Source organism: Idiotropiscis lumnitzeri, chromosome 1, assembly GCF_059441095.1.
Source record: "Idiotropiscis lumnitzeri isolate Australia: NSW breed Sydney's pygmy pipehorse chromosome 1, RoL_Ilum_1.0, whole genome shotgun sequence".
In the NCBI taxonomy this organism is placed as follows: domain Eukaryota; kingdom Metazoa; phylum Chordata; class Actinopteri; order Syngnathiformes; family Syngnathidae; genus Idiotropiscis; species Idiotropiscis lumnitzeri.
The window spans coordinates 38,848,538-38,870,246 of NC_142391.1; the positions used below are offsets into that span (position 1 = coordinate 38,848,538).

The window sequence follows — 21,709 nt, forward strand, 5'->3', positions numbered from 1 at the left end:
TTAATCACCAAATTCATGGATTCAGGAGTCAAGGATAACTGTTTGTTCAACGATTGTTCAAGTTACTAATTGGAGTTTTAGTACATATTTTTTATGGAAGTGGACATGCTTGATTTGCTTTCGTGGACCACATAAAATGATGTGGCGGGTTAGATTTGGCCCGCGGGCTTTGAGTTTGACAACTGTTCTGTAGACATTTAAAGTTCTTATGGATGTTATGTAAAAAATCATATACAGCCCACCCTCCAAAAATGATACAATTGTAACAACTGGCAATAATTTAATTGTTATAATTCAAATATTCATTTTGAAGTGTTATTTATCTAATTTTATGAATTTACTACGAAAAATACAGTCTCATTTAAGTTATTATGATTGAAGTGGGTTCTTGTATTATTGCAAGACGGTTCAAAAATGTTGCCCCTAATCAGAAACTAAATTGCATTGTCAGAATATTAGAAACATTTTCACAACATTGCAGATCACAACCAACGCATTGTTCCGAATACCTCTTAAGTGTTGATTCAATAATTATGTTATTCCGTTGTACTGTAGTAGCTAAGCAAACCTAGCTTTTGAATAAGACTTGTTTCTTTCCTAAAAAAGGATCTCTCGTCCCTCCTCGTTTCCTCCTCAGCCTGCTCGCCCTCCTTCCCCTCCCCTTACAACAGGCATGATGGCGGAAATACAGTAGCAGGCTTCGGGAAGAGCAGGAAAAGTGCATTAGCAGCCAGCATTTATCAATTGTAAATATTTATTTATTTATTTAGAGAAATAATTTTGCTTCGCGCCACCACCACCACGCCATGACACGCTGGGTTCCCACAAAGAAGGAGAAGTACGGCGTGGGTAAGTTTTTCCAAACAAGTGGGCTCACGTTTGTTGTGCCGTTTGAAAGTTCGTCGAGTGAACTCCCAGCAGAGTTAAGCCACTTGAAAAGAGGGGAGGCGAAACCTAGATTCGAGTGACTGTGTTGTTGTTTATACGTGGTGGATGAAAATAACTTCTTACAAATTCCATAAGCGAACTTTACTTACGGGAGTTTCCTAAGGCGCTTTGGAACGTTATAGAAGAGGATTCAGGATTTCAGCGAGCATGCCAACCATTCTTGTATAAAATCTTACTTAGCCAACATGGAAGTGACTACAGTGCAAATATGGATTTTTATGTTTCGTTGCAAGCCCCTCTAGGGCAAAGTGGGACCTGTAGTACTACGAAAGGGCTTGCCACTCCTTTTTGGACTTTACCTCTCGCTGCTTGTAGCGTTCTAAAGGTGTGGCCTTGATACCTGTGTGTGTGCAGACTGCTCATTCTACACCCTCAAGGCAAATCTGTGCATCTGCTGTCCGAGGGAGAGATTCTTCTCTGTCAGCGGAATTACTTTGTGCTATGCACAGCGCGCTCTTCTGTATAAAAATGTGCGCTGTGCGGCATCTGTGTTGCTTATCACAAGAGTCCTAAATGTTCTGAAAATGTGTTATGCGTCTGTGTGGTTTGGAGCAGTGGTTCTCAAATGGGGGTACTTTAAGGAACTACCGGGAAACGTGAGATTTTAAATTAAACAAACATGCAAACATCCTTTCAAAAATAAATATTGAATTAATTTAATGTTTCAGGAAAGTATAAGGTTATGAAACTAATTTTATTTTCAGTAGGTTCAATTTCATTACTTTAAAAGCCCAGATTCTCCCCCAAACTAGAATGGTTCGACCCAACTCGTCACGTGCCACCTCTCGTTACCTGTCAATCACTTGAATGCGCTAACAATAGAGTCGTGGTTGAAGCGTAAGTCTTCGGAACAAATCGGAAGCACAAGTGTAAAAGAAGGCCAAAACAGAGTTGGCAAAATTCTATTTCTATGTTGAAGATTATATTTTATCTCGATTTACACCCACAAGTTGCAACAAACCCGGGGCAGTTTTTTTTCCCTGTGGGGAAAAACTTGCAAACAGTTGCATGGAGCCAGCGCATCTACAATGCCATCTTAAGATGAAACATGGATGTCACGTTGGTAACAAGAGGAAACTCTGAATTCAGATCATCTCAAGATATGATGCCGATGCCTTTTATGTGGTATCTTTGCTTGTAGCTAAAGCCAAGAAGCCATTCACTATCGCTGAAGACCTGATAACGGATCTCTACTATGATCCAAAAGAGGACGCTTTGTTGATTTTTTTTTTTTACCAATACCAATGAAGTTTGAAAGGTTCTATAGTTTAATGAATCTTATGGCATGTTTAAAGTCTTTTTTTTGCGCTGATTCAGGGGTGCTTGGTTGAAAAAATATTTCACAGGATGTACATCACTGAAAAAAGTTTGACAATCACGGGTTTAGAGACATATTTTAATGACACTGCTCACCCTGGTTCTGCTATCATTGACCATCCTGCTGCTGTTCCAGCTCAAATTATTTTACTGTAACAAACATCACCCCTTTTTGGTGAGACATCACTTAGTGTTTGGGGGTGACGTGAAGGAATTTTCATGCTAATCATTCTGGATGTCAATTGGCGTGACTTTCAAAGGTACTGCTCTTCTTGATTGTGTAATCAATGCTGTTTCCCTGCCCTGTACGGCAGGAAGAGCGCAGGAATCGCTAAGATCATTCGTAATCCTAAATAAATGCCTTTTGACGATGAGAAACATCTTGTCATCACTACAATCTGATAAGTCAGATCTTGCCTGATTTGGGGAAAGTACATGTTTAGATGAAAGGAGACATTTCCTATGATTATTATCAAAGCTTATCTGATATAACTTTATGGATGGTTCAATAGATCTTGAACTAACCTGTGAACACACTATTTCCACATTGCAGTACAATACAGTAGAGTGCATTAATATTGTTGCTATTGTCTATATATGTATATATACATTATATATATATATATATATATATATATATATATACACATTATATTTACATATATATATATATATATATATATATATATATATATATATATATATATACATTATATATACATTATATATATATATATATATATATATACACATTATATTTACATATATATATATATATATAATATATATATATATATATATATACATTATATATACATTATATATATATATATACATATACATTATATATACATTATATATATATATATATACATATACATTATATATACATTATATATATATACATTATATATACATTATATATATATATATACATTATATATACATTATATATATATATATATATATATATATATATATACACATATATATATATATATATATATATATATATATATATGGGCCCGCGCGCGGCTGCCGGCGGAGGGACACCCGTTCCACCATCGCGCAGTCCGCGCGCCCGGCCGCGCCGGCCGGCAGGGACCCTCCGATGGCGGGTCATGATTGCCAATCGGTCAGTGGTTGTGTGTGTGTTGCGGTGCCGGCCAACGCTCAGAGGTCGACCCGCAGGCCGAAGGAACCGTCCACCCCGGTATATATATATATATATATATATATATATATATATATATATATATATATATATATATATATATATATTTTTTTTTTTTTTTTAATTTTATTATTTTTTTGGGGGGGGGGGGGCAATGTGATGTGGTTACCATGCACAGAGAATTAGTGGGTTTGTTTCGCTGATCTGTTTGAAGAAAAATAAGACATCCAAATTCTTAACAAAAAAGCAACCAGCTTTGTTCATAGGCACTGCGCATAAGAGATTTTGAGATTGCTCTGTGCCTCATCGTCTGACGTGACAAGAGTTCAGATAGCAGCAAAGCATAGGACTGGACTCGGTCCTGCGACCCCACTAAATTAGGAAGAAATATTATTGATTGAAATGTTTTTCTTTTAATTTGCATCAACAGACATATAACAGATATATAACTGAAACGCAGATGCAACCAAGAAAAAAAAAATGACAAGACTAGAGCCCTGTAAGCGTCACTTGTTTACAGCAACAACTTTTACGTGACATGACGTCGCAGAGGAAGGGACAAAAAACGGTGGATATTTGCGAGTTACCACGGATGTTAGCATGTCGTCGGAGCAGACTTCTGTGAGCAGTGATGATGAACATCGAACTAGCTCTTACTCGCCCCTGTTGCAAGTGTGGGGCACTCGCATGCACCTCGACATGCTAGGGGGCAACGGCTCTTGAAATCAGCTTAAACCAGGGGTCTTCAATTCTGTTCATCGTGAGCCCCTATCTCGCCTGTATGTCACTCTGTTCCAACACACCTGATTCAAATGATCAGCTCCTGCTTGATGACAAATAAACAACCCCACCAACAAGCAGCGTTTTAAACAAGAAGGCGAACGAGGCGTTGCTAAGCATGCTAAAGTGAAATACAGAGTCGGGAAGGACCTAAAATAAGTGCTTAGGTCTTTGTTTCAAGCTAGAGGCCCAGCTTCTGGAAGAAGTGTAAAATCATTCTTTGAACGTGTGTTAACATGGGTTTGTGTAATAGCGATATTCACTACTTTTGGAGCTGGTGCTTTTCAAGGTGTTAATGTCATCCAAAGATGTGACAAAGGAATAGCTCCTCCAGCCGTCTTTGCAGTGCGCCGGCCATTATGTTCAGTGATTCAACTCAGCTTTTTATTTTAACACGTCTACCTGTTAGTTGGAGCAGATGGGAAGCTTATTTAGGCGTCATGAAGCTGCTCTCATTTTCTCTCCCTCTGTCCTTGGTCTGCACCCGGCTAGCGAGCCGATGAGGTTGAAAGCTGTGGGCCATGGGGATTGAGAAACGCTCGAGACATTTTTCTTCATCATGAAGTTAGAAGTATGTTTTTTTAATTATTATTATTATTATTATTATTGTCTGTCTAGGGCAGCACGGTGGCCGACTGGTTAGCACGAAAACCTCACAGTGCAGAGGTTGTGGGTTTGATTCCGGCTCCAGCCTGCCTATGTGGAGGTTGCATGTTCTCCCCGTGCCTGCGTGGGTTTCCTCCGGGTACTCCGGTTTCCTCCCACATTCCAAAAACATGCATGGCAGGCTGATTTAACACTCTAAATTGCCCCTAGGTGTGAGTGTGAGCGCGGATGGTCGTTTGGCTATGTATGCCCTGCGATTGCCCCCGCCTACTGCCCGAAGATAGCTGGGATCAGCTCCAGCACCCCCCGCGACCCTTGAGAGGTGAGGCGGTACAGATAATGGATGGATGGATGCAAACAGTGAAATAATGGCTGACAGCTATACAACTTCAAATCTTGATTTTTAACTACTATGATTATATAATTTAGAATGCTTTTGATAACAACCATCCCCACTCACACTCATACATAGGAAAAATTTAGAGTGTTCAATTAACCTAACATGCATGTTTTTGGAATGTGGGTGGAACCCGGAGTACCCGAAGAAAACCCACGCAGGCACGGGGAGAACATTCAAACTCCACACAGGAAGGCCGGAGCTGGAATTGAACCCACAACCTCTGCACTGTGAGGTCAACGTGCTAACCAGTCATACACCGTGCTGCCCAGTGGTTATTTTTGTGCACTGGAGACGAAATTGAGTGGAGTGTGTTAAAAGACGCCATGCAGGTTTATGTACACCCGGACCTGCATGTACTGTGAAACAGCGAATGGCTCAGATATTGTGTGTCGATTGCTTCGCCGACACTTGGATAACTGGAGCAATTAGAAAGGACATGCGTCATTTACGGTGACTTGATGTCATTCCAGGTGACATTGGGTATATATTATGGAGTTTGATGCATTCAATGTTATCGCTATGCGACTGGATGTTGTACCCCAAATGCGGAAATGGTGCATACATTGAGTCCGTTCTCTTGTGATTGGCTGTCAACCATTCCAGGATTCACTCCGTCTCTGGGTCAGGCTTCAGCTCACCCTGGGACCTACAGAGGAAGAGTGGTATAGAAAAAGGATAAATTTTGGCAAATATTACCACTGAGCAATTTTAGCATTTAAAAATATGAATAAATTTTAAAATATGACATAAATATGTCACTATATAGAAGGCAAGCCCGAAAAGATTTTCTGACGCAACTTGTATTTATTGAGGTGTGCTTTTCCAGAGCCGCCGGAAAAGCAATTTAGGGACTCCACAAACGCAGGCACAGAGAAGTGGGGTACTTAATAAAAGGTAATTATTAATACAACAAAAATTCTTAATGTACACTATAACTATAACTACAATCACGCGATACCAAAAAGTGCAACACAAAACGCTGGTGGAAGACCGCATCATGAAAATAATGACGAAAACAAAATCGCTTGCAAAAGGCAAGGAACAGAACGGAACGGAAGTTGCTGGAGAACAGGGTGATGTGATGGAAGGAGGGGTTTCTTGTGATGACATGTGCAGAAGCTTATGGAGGGATTTGTGAGGGAGGCACAAGAGGAGAGAGTTACAGTTGTCGAGATGTGAGGTGACAAGAGGCAGCCAGTGGCTGAGAGAGTTGCCGCAGTCGATTGATGTTGCACAGGTGGAAGTAGGCTGACCGGGTAATGTTATTGATATGCTTATGGAATGATTAAGTGCTATCGAGGATGACACACAGACTTTTGAGCTGAGGGGAAGGGGAAACTTGGGAGTGGTCAATAGAGGGGGAGACTGTCCAAGTTTGGAAGGTAGACTTTTTTTTACTGACCAGAAGAACTTCTGTTTTGTCAATGCTAAGCCTCATGAAGTTAGAGGTAAACGTGTTATGAATGGGGGGAAAAAAACATCTTAATTTATGATGACAAATTGATGTTTTTTTTTTTAAAATCCCTTTAGAAAACCTGCTTATTTCTCATTTAATTGATGCCCAATTTGTAAGGATTTTACGTTTGTTACATAAGCAGCACAACTATTTGCGCCCATGTAAGATATGCCAAAGAGTCACTGCCAATGCTAAACATTAGCAAATTCTTTTAGCAAACAGTCTATCATAACTCCTGTGGGATGGCATTCCACTCCTCACTCAGGAGTCATTGCATATCAGCCAACATAGTTGAGCTGCTTTCTCGAGCACTTAACTGCAAGCTAATAACGCAAGTTCTCAGTTGAGTTAAGATCTACCATTTGCGTTAATGAGGTTAATGAATTAGGAAAAGAAGTTATTGATATTTTTCTGGCAGATATTACCTTTTTTGATTCTATCCTAGGTTCTCTTCAAATCAAGCTTCAGTGCAGTATTCGCTATGTACAGGTAACATTTACAGCCGTGACAGAAAATGACAAACTCCTATCTAAACATCCCAAGCTCTAACTCGAAGGCACTCAAGGGCACTTAAGAGGGTTTGTGAGGGAAGCAGTCCATTTTCAAGGTTATTAATTTGGTTCAATAAAGCAAGAACTATTGCTTGCTGTATTATGTGTATAAATGTGTTTTTGTAATACTGTATTTAAAAATACATTTTTAATCACAAATGATTTACATTTTTGCTCTAATATACATATAAATGAAAATTCCCCTATATTTCTTTCTTAGACTTGACTACTTCAAACCTAAAATTTACATCATGGTACAAATGTAATCCCTGAAAATTATCTTGAAAATTTAAAAATGATAATGGGAGTATTTTTGAATGGGTTTTAATGTGAAAGGTAAAAAAAAAAAGCATCCGATCTGTCCTTCTCTATGTTTCTTTTCATTCAAATTTTGCATTTTCATGCAGTCATCCATCCATTTTCTTTCACTTATCCAGGGTCAGGTCGCGGGGGGAGCAGCTTCAACCGAGAACAACAGACTTCCCTCTCAGGGAAGGGAAGTCATGTAAACATTTGTCGGATTTGTCTTTTATGCTCTGAACTGACCCGAAACAGCTTTCTGCTCCATTGACAAAGGCAGAAGGCTGTTGTGTTGCTAGGCAAAAGTTCTACGTGAGATTTTTAATTGAAAGGCAATCTGTGAAAAATCACATCCACTTTATTGTATCGTAGCATCCATGCAACCAAACTTTCGCTAAAATACATGTATATAGGCTGAAGTTCCGCCTACACACATCGCAATAGCGAGTGATGGATGATATGACGACGTATATCGTGCAAATTGTAGTAAAGTACCTGTTGTCACTTTTTGCCCATTGACTTTCGTCATTTGTAGGGCTGGGTATTGATTCAAATTTCCAAAATTTATTTGATGCTTGAGGGCCTGATTATAATTGATTTCCTATTCACAATTCACTTTGATTGATTTTCGATTCAATCAAGGATTTCACGCAGTACCAATTTTACTTTTGTATGGAAGGCATTCTCAGAACCAATGCTTCTTGCTCTAACTGGATGCATTTGTAAAAATATTAATATTTACCTTAAGAATTGAAGCTATTGTAGTTACATTAATCATGTATGTTTTATTTAACATGACCTGATGCAAACAATAAATATATCTACCTTTATGCGTTCACTTACCAGTCTTATGCCACAAAATTGCCACCAGATGGCAGAGTGAACAATAATGCAGAGAACTGAATCCCCAAAACAACAAACCAACGGTGCGAAATTAAATCGAACCGTCACTGAAATTAAATGAATAATGAGGTGGGGGAATGTAAATAACAAATTGTACTACACTGGAAAGGAATAAGCTACCAATACCAAACCAGTAGTTGTACTATATGAATAAAGTTGTATTGTATTGTATTGTATTAACTATTCAGTTAGTAAAAATTGAAGCGCTAAGCAGTGTAGCGCTAAATGCTACGTTACTCAGAGCCAGTAGATGCTGAAGCTGCAGATTTTCTCACCAGCACAGGCCACTTCAAGAGTTTTTGGTAGTTCTCACCATTGATGTACAATAGCTACTGCGCTCTACTGTGCAAATGTCTTCTTTGTTTTAAGCCAGACTGCTAATGAAATTCTTCATCAACATTATCTCTACCTATTCTCATCAAACCTCTCCCATATTTTTGCATCTCTGACCACAAAAGTTGCATCGTGCCTGACCTGCGGGTCCCAATTAGCTGCCACCCACTCCAAGAAGGCCTGATAGACTTCCTTCTTCCGCTTGACGACCTCCCTCAAAATTTGTCCACCAATACCTTCTGTAATTTCGCCCACGACACCTACTGACCACCGTAAAACCAAAGCTCCGATCAGCCAGCTCAACAGTCACGGCACGGAATGTGACCCATTTGTTCTCATGTCCCCTGCTTCCCCTGGGAAGTTGAAGCGTTTCCGCCAGAAGTGTGAGTTGAAGCTCCTTTTGACAGGGGACGCTGTCAGACATACCCAACAGACACTGACAAGACTTTTGGGTAACCCAGGTCGGTCATCATCTTCCAGTAAGCACGCCAACTGGCGCCTGATAGCTTTGCGCTTCTCTTCACCCAGGTACCCAAGACATGACTAGGACTTAAAAATAAATAAATCAATCAATGAATCTCACTGAATCAATTTTCCCTTTTGTAGCCCAATATTGATTCATAAAACCATCAGTCGATTCTTTTAACATGTATTTTTCTCATAAATGAATGTGACTTCTCGCGTCATGCCAGATCTCATCACTATGTGAGAGTAGCGGATCAAAACAACATGGTGGGAGCACTGAAATCAGAGCCAAAAAGCTTGAAGGCAGATGTCTTGGAGGTTTTGTGTTTTAAAAAACATGAAGACAGCATGCCCTGAAACTTTGTGCGACAGTCAGAAATGCGAATGCTACGAGTTTACAGTGGGTTTTTGCCACTTTATTTACACAGACTGCCCTGTGGTTGGAATTTATTTAGATTATTTATTGTTTTGATCAGGTCATTTTCAATTAAACATATATGATTAATGCATGCATTGGATTTAATTGTTAATGTAAATATTCACATTTTTACTACTGGACAAAGTTAGTGCAATATGTTTTTATTTGTAGAATTGGTTGTTCTGAGTTTGAGGCAGTGCTCAGCAGGAGTTCTCTTTGTTGCACCTCCCCCAAGGACTCAGTCCATAAAGTCTGCTGTTTGATTCATAGGCAGAAACAAGAGTCAGGCAGGTTTACCCTCTTGTCCGCCGTGATGAACCCCAACGTACAGGCACTGAGCCGGGGGGGCAAGAAGTAGTGCCTCACCCGCTCCTTGCCTCTTCCTGGGAGCAACTCCAGAGTGCAATATAGTCCAAACACTCTCAAGGGGACGGGTACGGAAGCCTAAGCTGTGTGTGGAGGCGAATCTGAATATGTTGAACTTGCACACCAGTTTAGGCTCCTATCCTGACAAAGAGGTAACATTCCACATCCCTAGAGCTAACCTCTGTGGCTCGGTCCTTATTTCCAGTGAATAGGGGTCTCCACTGTAAAAAATGAAATGAAATGATTGTTAAAAAAACACGGGGCATAAACTATGAACCACAATATAGCAGGGTACACAATACACTCATAGTCTTCCCTAGAAAAAACTTTGGATGTTTGTTGCTGAGAATCAATTATTCCGTTTTGACATATTATTCTGTGCTGCAGTCTTTTTTTTTTTTTTTATTAGAGGCGGGCGTCATGTTATACCTCAACTGCTCTCCTTCTCACCACATTTTCCATGTATTGAATCGTTATCAGTGTTTTTGGTAGAGTGTTTAGGGTTTAATTATTATTTTTTCAGTGGCTATCAATTATATGCACATTTTGGCTCTTCATGGAGCAGGACGGTTACAATGCCCTAGGTGTCGACTGTACCGTAAATAAACTAGTTGTTGTTTAAGTAGATTGGCAATCTTCTGATATATATTTAGACTCGCTAAACGCCTAATTGTGCCTACATTTTACTGCCGGACAGTAAATATAAGAGGACCTTCGTATACGTGTCAAAGCGTAATTCCCAGAAACGTATTTTTTTCTTTCTGTTTGTTACCACAACCACTCGAGCTATGGTAGATCATTGCGCAAAAATGAACGTGTTTCTGCACGTATGCAGAGCTGTAGAGTCACCCGTTTTACCACTCAGCCCGTACCAATTAGCAAGAATCAATTGATGAACTCCCACTGCTAAGTATTCTAAAATGGTGCCAGTGTAATGGAGGTAGATATAGTTTGGCCAAATATCAAATTGCACTCAGTGCAATCGAAGCTCTGAATTCGCAGGTCACAAATACAATATTTTTCTTGTCTAAAAATGTCATACTGACATGACCTCATGCTGGTTTCAGGATTTATTTTACTTGTTGATGTACGCATTAAAGATTTCACTGCAAAGTTTCAGTCATACGTATCCTAATAGATAAGGTATTATACGAGCCCAGGAGCAGGGGACATAAACGCTCTTTAAGTTATTTGCCTCCGAAATCAGCCTGTGCAAAGGTTTTAAAACTCACACTGTGAGAGAAGAATGGAATCATTAAATCTTTTGTCAAGTGTTGTTGGTCAGACTAAAGTTTGATAACTTGAGCTAGTCAAAGTGTGCTTTGAAATGTAGCCTCCAGCACATGCAAGTTGAGACAGATCGCTCCTCATAGTTCTTTGTGCTTGACAGGCTGCATGCTCTTGCAGCTCCCTTGAGTCATGACAAATGGCTAGCTGTGGTTTCTTCTTTAAAATCAGCTTTTACTTGTGTATATATATATGCCTGCACATGCATTCACACTTGATCGTGCCCATAACTCTGTCATGGTGGAGGTTTTAAAAAGCACAGACACGGTCACCTTCATGATAAGTGTTGGACGGAGTGATTACAGGAAAGTTTAGGGTTCAGGAGTGAGTCAGCTGACAGAAACTGAACCTACAGGGTATAAATATTGACCAACAGAAAAAAATGAGTCCATAAAGCCACAGTCTTTTGAGCATCGGCTCAGGCTACCTGCAACCTTTCTGCTCAGTCTCTGCACAAGACTGTTAACCTAAGGCATAATTCCAATGACAAAATGGCTTCAGCTTCACAGTTTACTGTTCCAAGAAAGGGAGCGGGAATAAATCAAAAGATCAGAACTACACATATTCGCCCTTATTCAAAAGGAGTTTGAACTTTGATCCATTTGTTTTATTCTGCCCTTCTAGCAATCTACAATTATGATCCTCATGGTGAACTGGAGCTGTGTTTACAGGTTGGGGACACTGTGCACATACTGGAGAAATTGGAAGGTAAGCGAGCCTGACTAACCAACAGGCCACGACACATCTCACTTGCTGTCTCTGATCCAGCTGCTGCAGGAAATAAGAGATGTCAAGCTAACTGAAGCTAAATATGTTGTATAATATGAAAATGAGTGTACAGTCTTTCACATTGTCCTCATGAAACCAAGACCATCATTACTCCTACAGTCCCTCTCCCCTCATTGTAACGTGATTCTTTAATTAATTTAAATCTCCTCAGGCTGGTATCGGGGATACACGCTACGAGAAAAATCACATAAGGTAAGGCTGGTATCATTAGCACGTAATTTTTCTGATCTTAATGAGGGCCACAAAATGAATGAGTCTTTTATCATTTCCAAAAATTCCCCAAGTTTTAAGCTATTATCAAAGAGGCCCAGGGACCCATTTGTCACATTTCTGCATTAAAACTTTGGTGTCCTCAAGATTTTCAGGTTCACCGACCAGCTACTGGATTATAAGGAAATGATCAAAGTCAAGCGTTAGTGACCAAAAAATTGCAAACATTAGCATTAAAATGTACAGAGGTAGAGAGAAATAGTTTCAGTCATGCTTGTGACCATTGTCCAGATGATATGTTGAATTTTTATTTTTTATTTTTTTTTTTTAACTATTTTTGGATCATTAAAGTGTTTGATTCTTTCCTCAGGGAATTTTTCCATCTTCATACATTCACTTAAAGGAGGCTTCAGTTGAGGGAATAGGGTAAGTAAACATGTCATTTTGTAATAACACACTTTCCTTTTGGTTTTCTGCACCATCAGTGACACACAAGTGCATTTATAATTATCTCAAGTGTAGGTTCACAAATTCTCGTCTTGGCTGTGAAAGGAACCCATTCATCTATTTATCATATATACAAATACTCTTGTCCTTGTTCAAATTATACAATACGCTCTGTGAGCAATGAGCCACTTTTCCAATATCCTATTATTCTGCTTTTGTGGCTGTTAGCCAGCAGGAAATAATTATTCCAGCAGATTTACCACTGGTGCAGGAGCTCGGGGCTACTCTGAGGGAATGGGCGCAGATATGGCACAAGCTTTTTGTGGTACGTACACTCTCTTTAAAAAAATACTTTCCACCTTTTTCTTAGAAGTAGAAGAAGATTTTGTTGCCTTAGAATTTGCAGTGTTACAAGTTTCAAATGTTTTTGTGTGACAGGCAAACAAAGCCTCCTTGTTCCGGAGTGTTCAGCAGATGGCCTACAGTCTTATAGAATATCGATCACAGATAGTGTCAGGAACACTACCCAAGGATGACCTTGTAGAACTAAAAAAGAAAGTCACTGCCAAGATTGACTATGGAAACCGGTATGAATCTTGTTGTACTGTCCTACCATAATTCGCCCGATGACACCATCGTAAAGTCTGTGACAATCTGTTAACTTGTGTGGTACTGTGCTGCTCAGGATTCTCGGCTTGGATCTGGTTGTGCGAGATGAAGCAGGAAACACACTGGATCCTGACTTGACAAGCACTGTCAGTCTGTTCCGTGCCCATGAGACTGCATCCCGTAGTGTTGATGACAGGATACAAGAGGAGAAGGCATGAGTGTTTATTGTTGATCATGTTATTTGTATGTCTGTAGAACAATTCTGTATTTGCTAATATCTGTTTGTTTTTTTTGTTTTTCCAGACACGGCTACAAAATCTGGAAATGAGGCGCCAGGCTCTTTTTAGTTCTGTTCACACCTACAGTCTCCTCATGAACCTGAAAAACTTTGTATGCAACATTGGAGAAGATGCTGAGCTGCTCATGTCTCTTTATGACCCAGATCAGTCAGAATTTATCAGGTTCGCTCCTCTCTTCTCTCCGAACTGTATAGTGCAACGCCAAGGTTATTTTTGACTTAATGTGGATTGATGACAAACGGGAGAAAGTAATTCTTTTTAATGGTCTAAAATGTGTCAAAAACTGACATGCTGTCGAGTGACTTGGAATGTAAACGTTGACTGGAATATAAAATTCCTCTCAAATGGAAATAATGTACATATGACTCACGGTTAATAGTTTAAGATTCGAAAAAAGATTCCTGCCACCTTGAACAATCGAGGATAATCACGAGTTTATATGAAGCTGCTCCTAAAATATCAGATAAATTATGAGCAGTATAGTTTTTATTATTTCGAATGTAGTAAAGATTAAAAGCCACCCACATGTTTGTTCACATTAAAGGTCCCAAGCCCCAGCTATTTTAAAATTGTATTTTATTCACAATTTTGATGTGCTTTTATCAGATTTGCAAGATAACGCAGCCATTTTTCAAGCTATTTTAGTTGGCATGTAAGAATTGGGACTTGTTGTTGATCGTTATGTAAATAATTGTTGCTTTGTTGCACTTCTCCTAAATGTGATAAGGAAAGCTTAGCTGTCAAAATGTCGGCATCTTGTGGACACCATTAATCGTCATTGTGTTGGCGCAGTTGAAATTCAGTATTCCGTCGGCGGAATTGTGGTGATCATTGGTGAAGCACGCAATTGTTTCACTCAAGGCACACTCTTCCTTTCGTCCCACCCCCTGACTCACACTTCGATCTGTCCCCTTCACTCACTCATCCATCACACTCAAAAACATTCACTATCTCACAGACAGTTGAGAAATATTGCGAGTATCCACATAACACAGCCAGTAGAAGGGATCGCAAGGTGCACTAAAAATCCTTTAATTTTTCTCACAAATCGACTTGCACTTTTATTGTACTTTTATAATGTCCAAAAATGGTGATCAATTGGCACTAAAATCCATGTGGACATCCCTACTTAGGAAATGCGGAAGTGAGCAGAGGTACATAGATTATGATCTTAGGACGCGGCACACTGCTTCTTTGCTGATCACGATGAAGATGCAGGGCATAAAAGCACCATATTTACAGAAACTAAAGTGAAAATGAGTAGATATGCATATTTATTTGGAAGAGGATCGGCCCCATTTTTTTTCGACTGTAGACGACGTAACGACAACGCGCCGTTTTATTCTTTGGAACGTAACAGCTCTGGGCTACGCATACATCACTCAATGTAACGTTGCAATGCGGCCATAGTCGGCCTCCTCACTGGAACTTTTTGTTCGCTTAACATTGACGCTCCCGAAGCGGCCCCACGATGTGCACCGTTCAAGAAGACCACTTCCAGGGTTCATTGATGACGAGTTTATCCGAAATCGCGGCGACTTGCGCCGCTGACAGCTACATGAATTGGCTGCATGCGGTGGTGGATGCGAAGGTGCATGAGTGCCAGGTTGCCGGAAGAAGCTAATTTTGTTGTGCTACCGTCGTCTGTTTACCGACCAAAAGCAAATTAAGAATGTACTTTTGTTACCGATGGGAGGTGGGAGGTGTAGACAATCGATGCCTTGCTGCCTAAGAAGATTAGAGTGGCTAAATATCCGAAATATAACCAGTCCGGGTCGGTGTGCACATTCTTGCTCTTGTCCGCTTCAGCTTGTGTAAGTGGAGAATTGATCGCCACAGTATTTTTGGTTTTGTGGAGGTGATCACATGAGCTCACGTTTGCTGTCAATCAATCCAAACTGTCGTGCAAAACACTTTTATACTTTTACAGGTTGAACTGGACATCGGTAGTGATGTACATTTGCATTTTGGGGCCGATCAGTTGCTGTTTTAGACAACAGAACTGACAATTCGAGCCTTATTATGTGCTCGCCTCCCTGCTGTGACCTAGACACTGAAACCGGAAAAATATGACCAGCCAAGTTCCAAAAGGGGGCGTAGCAATTTGTCGTAAATTTCATCACAAAAAACTTAAATCACTACTGTCTTTTAGGGGTGAGGGGCACTTTAGTACTGATGTCATTTTTACATGCAAACATATTATACAAGTGCCAATGTTAACGTCAATGAAGCACCCCTTTTAAGACACTACTCCAAAGCGGTATTGTTAATGTTGTTACGTTTACCTTCATTCAATGTTCAATCAATGTAAGCATTGTGAACTAATACTATCTTGGAGTGCATGCATTACAGTTGACCGTCCATCTTTTGAATATCTGTAAAATGCAACCCTGAGAGGGTTGGAGCAAACAAGTCCTTTACTTTGACATCTCGTATCCATCCCAAGGTGTTTGATTGTGTTTGTATACCTGTACAGAATATAATCTTATTGCAAGAGTGGCGCTGAGGCAACTGCCTATTCGTTTGAGCGAAGTTGCGTTTTAGCACGCACGTCTTTCTTGGCTGGTACTATGGACAAGGTTCACATAAATGTTTTTTTGTGCTCCAAATGTCCTTCCTCTTAGGTGCTTGTTATTTTGGCACAAATCTAACAAAATGTAGTCTCTGCCAGCACGCAAAATGCCAGGGTCTTCTTGATTTTATTTTATTTTTTTAAAGCCATATTTATCGAGCCCAGTTTATATTGTTATTGATCACATCTGTTGTTGTATTGTATTGTATTGCATTATCACAGAACACTACTGTTTATCAGACAGTGATTTACAAAGATAACATGCCTTTTAATCCGATGCACTTTATGTATGAAAATGATTTAAAAAAGAAACATTCATTGATATTGTGCCTTACAATACAGAGCATCTAATGGTTCATAAAATATGGTACATAATTGCAATACATTCCCTTTTTACTAAGTGTATGTGTGCGTGTGTGCGCATGTACGTGTGTTTTTAAATTCTAATACATCCAGTGATCTTGCATTTATTTTACAAGTTGTGGACTTAGACTTGTACAACTTATGACTCTCTGCAAAGCAATGAAGGTGTCTGAGTGTGATTCAATGAGCCAGAGGGTGGGAAGCATACGTCGCTTGGGCTGGGGTGGGCAATTTCTTTTTGACTTGCGGGCCACAATGGGAACATTTGAATTGGAGTGTTTGGGCCAGATATACAAAAGTGTTGTGTGTAGTTGCAAACCTCATAGCACACACTATACAAGGGAAATAGGACGTTAAATAAGAAAGGATCCAAGCGGACGTGAACGAAATACCAGCCTGTTCGACCCAGAAGAATTTCCTCGCACACGTTGCATCATCTATTAGGAAAACGTGGGCGTTGCAGGACAAGAAGAAATTATTAAGTAATTTAGATTTTTATTTATTTATTTATTTATTGAAATTAGTTGGACAAGGACCGCGGGCTGTAGTTTGCCCATGTCTTCTCGAGAGGAAAGAGTGAGCTTGTATTTGGCGGCTGAAAAAAATTTGAGGTCACAGTTTGTAATTGCCACATATACAGTATCCCTCTCGATGAATACATTGGAGTAGAAGTTGAGGAGTTCCCTGTTTTGACGTACAAGCGCTGGTGTCTTTCAGCCGGCTTTGACACTCTGGATCGCCGTGAAAAGTTACAATCAAGTAAAACCATAATGTGTCGTATGGCAACAATGAGCCCACTATCACGTTAAATTAGAACTAAGATGTCAATCGTAATGCATACTCCAGAGTTTTAGTTCTCTTCACTTACATTGTAAGAATAATCAATGAATGTTGATGTATTTTGTCAATTCTTTTTTTGATACAAATAATTCATTCATTTTTTTACCCATTCTGATTCACTGCAGATAAAAAAATTACGTACATGCAATTAAAAAGTCATCGGCATAATATGTCTACATTAAATCCCTATACAATATGAATATTATATATTTTGCAGAGGTTTGCAATTCCTGAAGTGGTCCTTGTTTAAATTCTTGCAGCGAGAACTTCCTGGTGCGGTGGGACAGTATGGGGATGCCAAAAGAAATTGAGAAACTCAACAACCTGCCAGCACTCTTCACGGTAAAAAAAAAAATTTAATCCTAACCCATTGAATATTAACTTGAGGTTCAGACTAAAATGATACAAAAGTGCTTGAAATGTGAGACAATGAGGACAATTTGTAACTGAATAGCTGCTCATTTCCTGAATGATTAAGTGAGCTCTTATTACTTGCACATCTTTCACAAATAAATCACAATTGGAATATATTTGCGTACATGTTTTAGCTGTTATTCTTATAGGGGAAGTCAACTGAAAATAAATCTTTGCAATAATATATGCCCCCACTAGTGCTTAAGCCATGGGGTAATGACCAATCACGGCTCAAACCTTGAAAACAAGTGATCCGTGATTGCGCTGTGATTTAGTTTCTGTCAACAGCATGTGGTAAATTGGCCACCCACTGAGATGGCGAAAACAGGATGGATTTTGCTGCCTAATTCATATTTCACAAAACGCAATATTAATCATATTATTGTAAATAACATTTTTGACTTGGCTTTCCCTTAAATGTCATTCAAGCACAATATTGGATTAAGTCATTTGTGCCTTGATGTCTTAAGAATGAGATCTAATATTTAATGCCAAAGCGTCTCAAAGCAAATCGTGACTCACTTGACCTACAAAGTCATCCAAAAAAAATTGAATACTTGCAGATGGAAAGGTTCAATTGTTGTAGATTTCATCATCCAATATGCTCTGCACTCTAGCTTCTCTGACTTAGAGACCTGAGTTTTTTTCACTGAAGTATCTATTTTTGGTTAACTTTATGCATCCAGGAGCTTAGCAGAAGTGACCTGATGAGGCAGCGTCTCTTCCTGGTGTGTCAGATCATCAGAGTAGGAAGCATGGAGCTCAAAGAAGGGAAGAAACAAACAGGTGGACTGAGGAGACCATTTGGTGTGGCTGGTGAGACACTTTCTCATAGGGTCTATTTAAATCCAGAACCCATTCAACAATGAAAGTGGCATTTATTTGTCCTGCAGTACTGTTTGAATTGTACTGATGTGTAAAGTGATATGTGAAAATGGCAACACCTGTTTCCTGACCTAGAAAAAGCAAAATGACGTCTGGAAATGAGTTGAGCAACCATTCTTTTTGTATTTGGTCTGGCGATTAGCCTATTTGTGGAGAAATGTGTTCTTCTCAACAAATGGAGTGAAACCAAGATCCAAAAATTGTCTAACTCAGAAGTCACGTTATTCTTCTCTTGCTAGTTAAGTAGAACACAGGAATAATACACAGTTCTGAAACATCCCAATTTTGTAAAATTGAGATCAGGAACACTCATTCTGCTGGAATATTTAGGTTGGATGTTATGTCAAATTTGAGGAGAGGAAAAAAATAATCTCATAATTGTGTTAATCTTGGTACTATTAGAAAAACTGAATTAAAATGTCCTGAATAAATACCTTTATTTTAAAAACATTAACAATGCAATAGCTGACAATGCAGCCGGCCTGTGAGCCTCCAATGTGACTTCAATCTCAACCGTTTGTCCGTAAATCGTAACCGATTATCTCCAAAATTGGTGTGCACAAGTGAATGCACTGGGCTGCTTGTAACTTAAAGCTATCTCTTCCTCATTAGTTCTGGTTTGAGTTCATTCATCCATTTGTTTATTGCTTGTTGACAGTGTTTATATTATGCTGCATTTTTACCACTAAGCATACTTAAAAAGACTTCATAGTCTGAAATTGTTGGTTCTTTTATTTCAGATAGACTTCATAATCTGTTGGAAAACCGTCCAAAAATAAAACTTGCATTTTCCTTGAAGTAGCAATCACACACTATGGCTGTTGTTGTGAAAAAAAACTGCATTTGGAAACTGAAAGATCCAAAACATTCAGTCTGTGAGTGGCAGTCGCCATGATGGGGGTTCCCGTTGTCATGGATTTTTTTTTAAGCGTAATGGACTATGTACCCATACATTAATCAGTATGAAAAGATACAGAGATGCTTGCACCAGATTTGGCGGAATATATCATTTCCATCTGTAATATAGCTATCCTTACATTTCCCTCGTCGCTCCTGAGGGAATGCTGTTGTTTCTTTTCCTCTGTCAAGAAATATTCTCGTGCCATTTGGCATTTATTTTTTCATTCACTCGGTTTACAGCTCGGCATACAAAGCCAACATCACATTCATCTATATCAGGGATAGGAAATGGTAACGGTCACAATTTTTCATCAGCACTAATTGGGGGGGGGGGGGGGCTAGCACACAGGACCAACCACTTTCTAACCAGATGTATGACAAAAATGCAATTATTAATGAGGGATTTTTTTTTTTAACCAAAAGGACAGGAAAGCTCTTCAGCATTTTGGTTCCATCTTTGAATGGGAATATTGATGCAAGAGCCCAGAAGCCAGGACACACTCTTCTCTGATGCACAACTACAGTTTTGGGGTTTGAAGTGCTGGTGATCCATCTAGTGGTTAACACAGTTATTACAGCTTTCAGCGGCTCAGCAACGGTTTTCAAAAATAAGTTTTACGTCACTCATGCAGCCCGTGAACTCCCAGTTGCCCATGCCTGATCTAGCTACCTATAAACAGTAACCAATTATCCATGTGCCGCATTTTCACGACTGTAAGTCGCACTGCATTAAAAGGCGCAGTCTCAGTTATGGGTGCTATGTCTGTATTTCCGCACATTACATAGGGCACACTGTATTATTGGGTTCAGATGTGTTAAAACATACCTTAGCTTAGCATGCATGCACGCTAAAACATATGCTAGCATGCATGCTAGTGTATGTTTTTAAAAAGGCAGCAGGCGCAAAACTGACTTGAGTTGTACTTTATTGAAATATTTAACAATGTTCTCACTAGTGATGGACCGGGCCGATTATCCGAGCCAATATTTGGCGAAATATCGGTTATCGGCCGCCATGACTACTAATAATCAGTATCGGTATCAGCCCTGAAAAAAGCATCTCGGTCTATCAGTAGTACTCACATTATTTTTTGGAGAGCGAGGGAATATAATACCAAATGGGGCTCTGGCGTTGTATCCCAACTTTCGCCATTATGCTATTTGAGACCTCATTGTCAACGCATCACGTCACTTAGGGCACCGAGGTGCCGTACGGCTGTACAACTGTCGTAAATCAGGCAGCGCCATGTTTTACATTTTAAATTAGCACAAAAAGCTTACAAAGACAAAAAAAGGTCAGTTCAACTGGGTTGAATACTTTTGCAAGCCACTGCACATTCTGTTATATATTCTTATTGAGATATAAAATTACCTATTCAAGTCAAATTCTGTCAATATCACATCTCTTCATCAAACTTGTAGCAAAATATAGAGATTCATGCAAACATAAGCAATTGTTTGACTGCTACTAGCAACCATTGCATAGTGTTTTTTTCCAAAGGCTCTTAGTCTTGTGGTTTTGCAGTTGTTAATGTGTTGCAGCCAGAAAAGTAGGTTACAGGGGACAGTCTTTAATGCTTCTGTGTCATTGCAGTGATGGACATAACAGATATCGCTCATGGTAAAACAGACGATGAGGACAAACAGCATTTCATCCCTTTTCAGCAGTGAGTCTTTCGATGTTGTCACACTTAATGTATCTTTGAATTGTTACATTCTTTTTTTTTTTTTAATTGTCACATGGATTGGAATGATGGGAATGTTTGAGAATAGCTTTTGACTCACTCTGGTCAAAATGTTTGATTAAACAATGGTCAAACTGAAAAATGTTTCAGCTTGTCACAGAGAGGTCTAAAATATTGTTTTCATACCACATGAACTGCAATTATTTCCCTCTGCTGCTTTTATTGTTCAAATATAAAGGCGCCACATGTGTGTGCATGTGCGCGCGCGCTTGACTCCCTGTGTGTGCGCACGTGTGTGGCATCAGTTGGAATCCTTGTACCTCCAAAAACATTACTTTTCCGGAGACCAAAAATCGTTAACATTGCATCGCCAATGAGAGCAAGCTAATTTC

The 21,709-nt window shown here is 39.4% G+C and overlaps 1 protein-coding gene across 2 annotated transcripts in view; it reads left to right on the forward strand.

The window, feature by feature from the left end:
* The first annotated feature begins 655 nt into the window (after positions 1 to 655).
* Positions 656 to 21,709, forward strand: part of dock5 (dedicator of cytokinesis 5) — a 41,076-nt gene continuing 20,022 nt past the window's right edge. For both annotated transcript variants that reach the window (XM_088300001.1, XM_088300009.1), the window contains exons 1-11: positions 656 to 849; positions 11,929 to 12,012; positions 12,245 to 12,285; positions 12,674 to 12,729; positions 12,979 to 13,075; positions 13,189 to 13,337; positions 13,436 to 13,571; positions 13,663 to 13,820; positions 17,694 to 17,775; positions 18,534 to 18,663; positions 21,227 to 21,299. In XM_088300001.1, coding sequence (XP_088156127.1) covers positions 807 to 849; positions 11,929 to 12,012; positions 12,245 to 12,285; positions 12,674 to 12,729; positions 12,979 to 13,075; positions 13,189 to 13,337; positions 13,436 to 13,571; positions 13,663 to 13,820; positions 17,694 to 17,775; positions 18,534 to 18,663; positions 21,227 to 21,299 — 1,049 coding nt within the window. In that variant the 5' untranslated portion in view covers positions 656 to 806. The remainder of the gene's footprint in view (positions 850 to 11,928; positions 12,013 to 12,244; positions 12,286 to 12,673; positions 12,730 to 12,978; positions 13,076 to 13,188; positions 13,338 to 13,435; positions 13,572 to 13,662; positions 13,821 to 17,693; positions 17,776 to 18,533; positions 18,664 to 21,226; positions 21,300 to 21,709) is intronic.